The sequence below is a fragment of the Bidens hawaiensis genome, unplaced genomic scaffold (assembly GCF_021521415.1).
Source record: "Bidens hawaiensis isolate Kalapana, Puna unplaced genomic scaffold, B.hawaiensis_p1.1 tig00021170_1, whole genome shotgun sequence".
Taxonomy (NCBI): Eukaryota; Viridiplantae; Streptophyta; class Magnoliopsida; order Asterales; family Asteraceae; genus Bidens; species Bidens hawaiensis.
The window spans coordinates 163170-173253 of NW_027493269.1; the positions used below are offsets into that span (position 1 = coordinate 163170).

Genomic DNA, 10084 nt, shown 5'->3' on the forward strand with positions numbered 1-10084 from the left:
AAACAAAAACTTTCAAATTCTCCAATATAAGTATAAACGTAAAACGTGTACCCGATTAGTGTGTTTAAATATCCACCAATTGTTGCAAGAAGCCCCATTGTTTTCGTGTTTTCAATCTTGTTCGTTTGTTTCCTATTCGAATGAAAAATTTTATGCATGCTTGATGATGCATTATCCAAGTTATATAAGTAGTATGACTGTTTAAGATGAAGCAATTCAGCAAAGCATATCTTTTGAGTATAATCTTCTTTTATTTATTTACAAGCAATAGATTATGGCTAAAAGTCTATGAAAGTGTCATTGGAATCTTTCTATATTCGGCTGACATAAAGCTCAAAGAATGAGTACGGGACATGCTCATTGAAGCCTATTTATGGAAATTTTCGTTTTATTAACTAGCTTTTATTTTTATATATAAAATAATAATTTGTCACTCAAACGATTACAAGCGACATGTAACGGACAACAAGTTGCGTCGTAACCGTCTCATGAATTGATTGTGTAATTAATGTACCATTGTCACCACCACCAACACTACAATTGCCACCACTCCCGTCGCTACCACGACCATTGCTACCATCGTCACCGCCATAATCATTCTTAATATTTTGGAATAAAATTTTACATTTTGAATAATGAGTATTCCTATTTACCCCATTTCTATTCCTATTTACCAAACAACACATATTAATGATTCATTTCATTATATCGTCGAATACATTTTCTCGTCCATTCAATTTATTTGTCCAATTAATTACATCATACCAAACATATCTTAAAATTAAAGAAAACTTAAATCACGAGCAATAGGAAATTACTAAAGGTCTAAAGGTATATAAATAAATGAGAAGAATAAATGAAAGCATTTAAAATAGAATACAATTGTCACGATTCTTATTGTCAAATGGTTTATATAAATTTAAATTGTACATTACCAACATAAATTGATAAATAACAATATATTATTTTGATATCGGATATAGTGTAAGGGCGTATGTAATGGGACGCTTACCGCATACCATATCACCCAAAAACGCCCTCAACACCACTACTAGTGTTTAGGAAGTAGAGTGTTGCCCATCTAGGTGCACGCCGTAGGCCCACACCAACTAATTGTTTGGGCGTTGCCCCCCTAAATCAATCTCACTCACATTCGTTGGCCAATCATAGCATTCCATTATTTAAACATTATTTTAATCAATGTGATGAGTGAAACCAATATATATATTTTTTGGGGGGTGTTTTTCAACTTGATTTTTTTTCCTAAAAACACTACGGATGCTGTACCAAAGTTCAAGAATTAACATAAAGTATTTTATAATGCATTTGATGTTATTCTGTGTTACATGTTTTATGTCCCACAAACCAAATCCATTTCATCCCACACATCCGTAACTAGTGGCCACAATCCTTTATAAAGTCAATCTCAACTTCAAAACCAAAACACACACACAAGATTCTCCAAACAGCTTTAGATTCCACAAATGGGTTCCTCATCATGCTATTATAACAATAATATCCTCGTAAAATGTTGTATACCCTGTCTCCACCACATCACACTCACCCAATCAACCGTCACTCCAACACCAGAATTCGTTCATGTGTTAAATCTCATAGCAGAAATGTCACAAACATGCGGTGGGCAGACTTAAGGCAGCAGTTGGCCAGAGGATTAACGTCCAAGGGATTCTGTTTTCGGTTTCGGTGATTACTAGAAACAGGCATTGGATGATACCTCATGTATCAGTGCCTGATGTGACATATATTGATTGGGCTGCTTTGAAGAATAAGGGGTTTGAAGGTGTGGTGTTTGATAAGGATAACACTCTTACTGTTCCTTACTCTTTGGATTTGTGGGGCCCGCTTACCGCGTCTGTGGAGTCATGCAAATCGGTGTTTGGAAACAACATTGCAGTTTTTAGTAACTCTGCTGGTAATTTAGTTTCAACCCAACCAATTAGTTTGCGTTTATTTTGAATGGTTTGTGACGTGATGTGTTCTGCTTTCTATTGGGATTAGGACTTGAGTGATCCTGATGACATGAAAGCAAAGGCGATTGAGCTTGCCATTGGAATTCGAGTAATTAGACATAGTAAGTGTCTAAATGATCCTCCATTTGTATTGAACTTACATGTTTTCAAGTAGGGTTGTTACATGGGTTGTGTTCGCAGATTGGTGGGTCCAACCTGAACTGAATTATTCACAAGAATCCGAAAATTTGACATGAACATGAACCCGGAAGTTTTTCATTTTTTATTGTTTTCGCATATTAATACTTTAATTTTACAACCAAAATAAATTGCAAATTTATACAAAACACTTGCATCTTTAATTAAAATTTATTATGCTAATTTCCTTTTTAGTTTTAAGTTTTGCTTAAGATACCCAACAAGCTTAATTTATTATATTAACCATATATTAAAAAAAACATAAAAATATATAGGTATCTGGATTGAACTGATCCGAACCATTTTATACCAAACAAAAACCCGCAAACGTCGTGTTAGATTTGTGTCAGGGTTTTCGTATCATGTCACATGTGTGCTTTTGGATACTAGATTTCTCTAAAGTGATGATGGGTTCATGCGTTTTGTTTCTTTAAATGTTCATGCTAGAAATGAAGAAACCAGCTGGTTCAGCTGAAGAAGTTGAAAGACATTTTGGATGTGATTCATCTAAGCTCATTATGGTACCATGTATTATCTAAACAAATATGGTGTTTGTTAAAGTTAAATGAATTATGATACAAATGTTGTTTTTTACAGGTGGGTGATCGGACCTTCACAGATATTGTCTACGGGAACAGAAACGGGTTTCTTACTATATTAACTGCCCCACTGAGTGTTGCAGAAGAGACATTCATTGTTAAGCAGGTTTTATTCCATATATAATCTTTATTAAATACTACTTAACCCCTATAGTCCCACAACTAAATCTAAATGCACACTAGAATGTAAATTTTGCATGACATAACTCAGATTGTTGTGAATGAGATCAATTTGATCCAAAATTTGGGCAAACTGCTTTTGGTTCATTATATGCAAAACATAGTGGCAATATGCAAGTGAAAAATTGGGCATATTTAATACTTATATATTTTCAGGTGAGGAAGATCGAACAAGCTCTTCTAAAGTGGTGGTTGAGAAAGGGGTTAAAGCCAGTGAATGCGAGGCTTCTTCCGGATGCTTTAGATTGCATGAAAGAACCGCCAATTATTTAAGGAATGACGTAGAAACTAGAAAAATGAGGAACTGAAGTCATTATATCACTACTAGAAAAAGAGATGTTTTTCCACAACCAAATTGTAGGAAGTTTGTTGGAAAAATCCAGTTTCTAACAATTTTCTAGCAAAAAGTTGTTGGAAAAACACATGCTTGAAAATCGTTTTCAACCATTTTCCAACAAATTTTCTTACAAAATTGCTACAAAAACATGTGGTTGTAAACTTCCTACAACTTTCCTACAAAAACTATTCATAATGTTTATTAGATAATATTGTAGCAAAGTTTAAGCTTATTTTTTTGTTGAAAATATGTTGGAACTATTTGTCGTAGGAACTGTGTAGGAAGATTTTGTGAGAAAATGACTTGTTTTCTAGTAGTGTATGTGGCGCAAGCCCCCTCTGCAAGGTTCTTTTTGTTACCTTATTCTTATTTACTCCATGAAACTGTATATTATGTGCGACGCAGCAAATTTTAGTTGTTGGTTAAGTTAAATGGAGTTTATTTCTTGAACTAGCTTGATGTGAACTAACAATTGTACCTATATAAGATGATTTGCTAGTTTGGATTACATGGTAGTTCGTTTGTTTTGAAAATCGTGAAACTTTAAAAACGGTTTTGATTAAGGAAAGGTCATAGAGTCGGTTGAACCAACCCTGCCAGTTATATTTCCTTTAATAGTGGCTAGCGACGAGGGTGGCGGATATGGTAGTGGCAGCCAAGGTGGTTGTTGTGGTACGGGCGGTGGTAACACGTAGTGGTGGCGGGTGTTATCCGCTAATTTGTACTTTGCTTGTTATCAAAAGGCTACAACCGTCATTCTACCATATTAAAGATACTCCATTTGTAAAGATAACCCCCCTACGCCGCCACATTCCTCAATCGGGTTATTTGATTTCCTCAATCGATTTCAAAAGGCTACAACCGTCATTCTACCATATTAAATTTGATCCACACTTTTATTCTGTCTTTATCCGCTGTACTTCGCATTTGTCATCATTTTTCATTGTTTCACTCCTTAGCTTCTCTCTTGGCTGAGGTCAGAGTGTTGCTTTGTTTTCGGCTGAGGTCAGAGATCAGCTTTGTCTTCTCTTTCGTGTTTCTCTGCTGCGGTTTCTGAGGTGCATGCGATTATTGGACCGTAACCTCTCATTTTCATTTTGCGACGAAATTAAACAAGATGGTTAAAAGAGGGATTACTTACTCTAAGAGCAGAGTTTGCATCAGGATGGAATACAGAAAGCACAATCATTGCACTGAACAAGATTTATGCATTTTAGATACAAAGTTAATTCATTTATTGTATACTGAATATATTTTTTTACACAAGGAAAAATGATCTTAATTACCAAAACTCCCAGTCTGCTAATTGGCTCTGATATGGCAAATTCCCATACACCGAAAACAAATCCAAAATATTCGAGAACATATATTCAATACGTAGGGCAGTCGTTTTGATAATTTTTTGGTTTTGTAACATGAACTGCCATCTTAGATACAATTGATGTGTGATCACAAAAAAGAAGTTGAACATATGGTAACTATGATTGTACCGCTTTGACTACTCGATCAAATGCTTCAGCTCCACACGTCTCAATGTAACACTCCACGGATCTTCGCGCATCTAGGCTCATCATTTGTAGGAGTTTCCAATATTTTGAATTCAAATGGCTCTCTGCTATAACATATTTTTATCTATTATTCATGTATTTAACTTTTAATACATAAACTATATTTATTTAATTTAATTTGTTTTTTCTAGACTTTAAGATGATAATATAGTTTGTGACTCAATCTTTTTATCTACTTTTCTAATTAGTTTTATGCATTTAAATTTTATTATTACTTTCGTTAAGTTATAAAAAGGTAACTTGAAAAAAAAAGAGTAATAAAGAAGATAAAAAAAATTAATCATAATAAAAGAGAGAGAATACATATGATGTATTTTATTGATAGAAGAGATAGAGATTGTCAATTACCAAAATGTCCTTTATTATTTTAATTTATTAGTTGATGTGGTTGAATGTGGACCATTAATTTAGTTCTCAAGTTCTTAAAACTCTAATAGGTTCTCAAATGAAATCATATTTATATCTACGGAGGATGCTGTAACAAAGTTCAAGAATTAACATAACGTATTTTATAATGCATTTGATGTTATTCTGTGTTTTACAAATTTATATTCATTTATGTCGCACATTGGTTTAAACCAAATCCATTTCATCCCACACATCCACGACTAGTGGCCACAATCCATTATAAAGTCAATCTCAACTCCAAACCAAAACACACACACACAAGATTCTCTAAACAAGAAGCGTTTAGATTCCATAAAATGGGTTCCTCATCATGCTGTTATAATAATAATAACAATGATATCCTCGTAAAATGTTGTATACCGTCTCCACCACATCACACTCACCCAATCAACCGTACCTCCACACTACAAGAAAATTGCGACGACATTCCGGTCGCAAATCAGTTGCAACTGCCCTATTGCGACCGTTTTGCAACAAAAATGCTGTCGGAAAACACACGTCGCAACTGACCTATTGCGACCGTTTTATTACAGCCGTCGCAAATCTTGCAACCACTGCAGCCGTCGCAAAGCTTGCTACCACTGCTGCGGTCGCAAGTCTTGCAACCACTCCCAGCCGTCGCAAGTATTGCAACCACTCCCAGCCGTCGCAACTATTGCTGCAGTCGCAAAGCTTGCTACCACTGCTGCGGTCGCAAGTCTTGCAACCACTGCTTCTGTCGCAAGTATTGCAACCACTCCCAGCCGTCGCAAGTATTGCAACCACTCCCAGCCGTCGCAACTATTGCTGCAGTCGCAAAGCTTGCTACCACTGCTGCGGTCGCAAGTCTTGCAACCGCAAATCTGCAAATCTTGCTACCGTCTTTTTGATCAGGCAACCAAAAATAATTGTTCAAAATATATATAAATATAGACACAAACACACAGACACAAATCAAACTATAAATTTGTATCAAAGAAATTCAATATAAACAAAAAGTTATTCGAGTTCTATAAACAAACAAAAAAATGTTACTCTAGCTAATCAAAAATCAAAAACCACAACTACCATACTTTTGAATATCAGCCAATTACATGCTTCTATGTGCAGTTGCAAGCACTAGCATTATTTGGACTTCTCAATCTTGTACATATGAACAACTTTTGGCACCAACTCGTCATCCGGGTTTCGGTTTGTTAAGATGGAAAGTAATACCTGCCAAACACACGCAACACATTCACATATCACCATCACACATTAAACCAAAGCTATTCACTCTATTAAAGGATTTAAAAAAAGATAACGAAAATGAGAAAATGAAGCAATAGATCAAACCTTGGAGAATGTTAGTGTTGGGCTCCATTGTTTCTTGAGAATATCTCAACATATGTTACCCGCGCTGTTGATGTTTGATGGTAAACCTTGGTCCTAAATGCAAACTAAGGCTTCCATTTTTATGGGACCAATATCAAACGCTCCGACTTTCCAAAAACTTCGGTTCTCCATTCTCTGATCATCGACTGCGTTATTCTAAGGCTGCACCAGTTGACCATGCGTCTCAAATTATCATCACATGAACCACCATAACAAGTGTTAGTGACACCATTGTAACTTGCAAATAACATTTACAAGCTCTTTTAATACCTTGTTAGTATTCAAAAAATACTTTAAAGAGGTGTTGAAGAATGAAAAGATGCATAATTTTAGGTACAAGAGGTGTTGAAGAAAATATTTATCAATCTTATTGGATCAATGAAATAAGACACATTTACGAACCAAATACCCAATTAAATCTATATGTGAATACAAATTAATCAATTCACTTAAATAATAACATAACATAGAAATATACCATGCAATTAAAGCGTGAAAAAAAAATTTAGGGGCGGAAGGAGGGGCAGGGGGTCGGTTAAACATGTGGTACGGGTTCAAATCCAAACGGGTCACTTAAAAAAAAACTGTAAATCCTATTCCGATCTAATCGTGTTTGGGTAAAAACAGATCATTTTAAGTGCTAATACTCTTCATTTCCAACTTTTACATAGTGTCCCCTCTACCAAAAAATATAGCAGTCACTAAAGCTAATAATTACTAATTATATGGAACGCATGAAAATTAGTTTGCGTTTATTTTGAATGGTTTGTGACGTGATGTGTTCTGCTTTCTATTGGGATTAGGACTTGAGTGATCCTGATGACATGAAAGCAAAGGCGATTGAGCTTGCCATTGGAATTCGAGTAATTAGACATAGTAAGTGTCTAAATGATCCTCCATTTGTATTGAACTTACATGTTTTCAAGTAGGGTTGTTACATGGGTTGTGTTCGCAGATTGGTGGGTCCAACCTGAACTGAATTATTCACAAGAATCCGAAAATTTGACATGAACATGAACCCGGAAGTTTTTCATTTTTTATTGTTTTCGCATATTAATACTTTAATTTTACAACCAAAATAAATTGCAAATTTATACAAAACACTTGCATCTTTAATTAAAATTTATTATGCTAATTTCCTTTTTAGTTTTAAGTTTTGCTTAAGATACCCAACAAGCTTAATTTATTATATTAACCATATATTAAAAAAAACATAAAAATATATAGGTATCTGGATTGAACTGATCCGAACCATTTTATACCAAACAAAAACCCGCAAACGTCGTGTTAGATTTGTGTCAGGGTTTTCGTATCATGTCACATGTGTGCTTTTGGATACTAGATTTCTCTAAAGTGATGATGGGTTCATGCGTTTTGTTTCTTTAAATGTTCATGCTAGAAATGAAGAAACCAGCTGGTTCAGCTGAAGAAGTTGAAAGACATTTTGGATGTGATTCATCTAAGCTCATTATGGTACCATGTATTATCTAAACAAATATGGTGTTTGTTAAAGTTAAATGAATTATGATACAAATGTTGTTTTTTACAGGTGGGTGATCGGACCTTCACAGATATTGTCTACGGGAACAGAAACGGGTTTCTTACTATATTAACTGCCCCACTGAGTGTTGCAGAAGAGACATTCATTGTTAAGCAGGTTTTATTCCATATATAATCTTTATTAAATACTACTTAACCCCTATAGTCCCACAACTAAATCTAAATGCACACTAGAATGTAAATTTTGCATGACATAACTCAGATTGTTGTGAATGAGATCAATTTGATCCAAAATTTGGGCAAACTGCTTTTGGTTCATTATATGCAAAACATAGTGGCAATATGCAAGTGAAAAATTGGGCATATTTAATACTTATATATTTTCAGGTGAGGAAGATCGAACAAGCTCTTCTAAAGTGGTGGTTGAGAAAGGGGTTAAAGCCAGTGAATGCGAGGCTTCTTCCGGATGCTTTAGATTGCATGAAAGAACCGCCAACTATTTAAGGAATGACGTAGAAACTAGAAAAATGAGGAACTGAAGTCATTATATCACTACTAGAAAAAGAGATGTTTTTCCACAACCAAATTGTAGGAAGTTTGTTGGAAAAATCCAGTTTCTAACAATTTTCTAGCAAAAAGTTGTTGGAAAAACACATGCTTGAAAATCGTTTTCAACCATTTTCCAACAAATTTTCTTACAAAATTGCTACAAAAACATGTGGTTGTAAACTTCCTACAACTTTCCTACAAAAACTATTCATAATGTTTATTAGATAATATTGTAGCAAAGTTTAAGCTTATTTTTTTGTTGAAAATATGTTGGAACTATTTGTCGTAGGAACTGTGTAGGAAGATTTTGTGAGAAAATGACTTGTTTTCTAGTAGTGTATGTGGCGCAAGCCCCCTCTGCAAGGTTCTTTTTGTTACCTTATTCTTATTTACTCCATGAAACTGTATATTATGTGCGACGCAGCAAATTTTAGTTGTTGGTTAAGTTAAATGGAGTTTATTTCTTGAACTAGCTTGATGTGAACTAACAATTGTACCTATATAAGATGATTTGCTAGTTTGGATTACATGGTAGTTCGTTTGTTTTGAAAATCGTGAAACTTTAAAAACGGTTTTGATTAAGGAAAGGTCATAGAGTCGGTTGAACCAACCCTGCCAGTTATATTTCCTTTAATAGTGGCTAGCGACGAGGGTGGCGGATATGGTAGTGGCAGCCAAGGTGGTTGTTGTGGTACGGGCGGTGGTAACACGTAGTGGTGGCGGGTGTTATCCGCTAATTTGTACTTTGCTTGTTATCAAGTTTTAGTATACCCAATTACCCAAATCAAACCATTCCTTGAAGAAAGAGTCATTACTGCCGGGTGTATCTCTAATAGGTATATAACGAGGCAGCCACCACAAAAGAGATGGACTCGGTTGATTGCAGTGAGATCAATATGCACCAGAAGAAGACCTGAGGTTGAATGGTAATAAACACACCATTGAATTGAACAATTATAACACATAAAATAAGCAGCCAATAGTTGGAATTTATTGCAACAAATATAATCTGAACACAATAATATTGTACACGCATAAAGCCAATATACATTTGTATGGAAACAAAATACAGAAAGCATAGAAATGATCCACAAGAACCTTTAAAGCTACTTACCTTGGGCCAGATAGAACAGAAGCCAACAATGGTGTTAAATCTTTCTTCTGACTATTGTTTTTACGCAGCCTTGGATCTGTAAAGTTATAATCCAAGTTTGTTTCAACGCTCATTCCTCCTCCTAACACCTTAACCACGGAAGACATTGAAGGCCTGCGTGTATAATCAGTCTGTAAACACCATGAAGCCATCTTCATCATCTCTAAAACCTCTGTCCCATTTATTTGCATATCTTCACAGTGTTCGTCAACCATATCTAACAACGTTCCTTGCAACCAGCAATTTTGAAAGACAGAGAGCAAATGCCA

The 10084-nt window shown here is 35.0% G+C and overlaps 3 protein-coding genes and 1 long non-coding RNA gene across 4 annotated transcripts in view; 3 read left to right on the forward strand and 1 right to left on the reverse strand.

Moving 5' to 3' along the window:
- Positions 1-1526: 1526 nt before the first annotated feature.
- Positions 1527-10084, forward strand: part of LOC143562796 (phosphatidylglycerophosphate phosphatase 1, chloroplastic/mitochondrial-like) — a 29783-nt gene continuing 21225 nt past the window's right edge. Inside the window, exon 1 of the mRNA XM_077050501.1 lies at positions 1527-1933. Within this exon, the coding sequence (XP_076906616.1) occupies positions 1729-1933 (205 nt within the window). The 5' untranslated portion in view covers positions 1527-1728. The remainder of the gene's footprint in view (positions 1934-10084) is intronic.
- On the forward strand, positions 2034-3257 carry LOC143562797 (phosphatidylglycerophosphate phosphatase 1, chloroplastic/mitochondrial-like). The gene is made up of 4 exons (XM_077050503.1): positions 2034-2092; positions 2616-2689; positions 2766-2873; positions 3104-3257. The coding sequence occupies exons 1-4, from the start codon at positions 2041-2043 to the stop codon at positions 3218-3220; spliced, it is 351 nt and encodes a 116-aa protein (XP_076906618.1). The 5' UTR covers positions 2034-2040; the 3' UTR covers positions 3221-3257.
- On the reverse strand, positions 6192-6936 carry LOC143562787 (uncharacterized). Its single transcript, XR_013140552.1, has 2 exons — positions 6575-6936; positions 6192-6454 (listed from the first exon to the last, which is right to left on the reverse strand). It is a non-coding gene; the product is annotated as an uncharacterized LOC143562787 (long non-coding RNA).
- LOC143562798 (phosphatidylglycerophosphate phosphatase 1, chloroplastic/mitochondrial-like) lies at positions 7431-8663 on the forward strand. Its single transcript, XM_077050504.1, has 4 exons — positions 7431-7489; positions 8013-8086; positions 8163-8270; positions 8501-8663. The coding sequence occupies exons 1-4, from the start codon at positions 7438-7440 to the stop codon at positions 8615-8617; spliced, it is 351 nt and encodes a 116-aa protein (XP_076906619.1). The 5' UTR covers positions 7431-7437; the 3' UTR covers positions 8618-8663.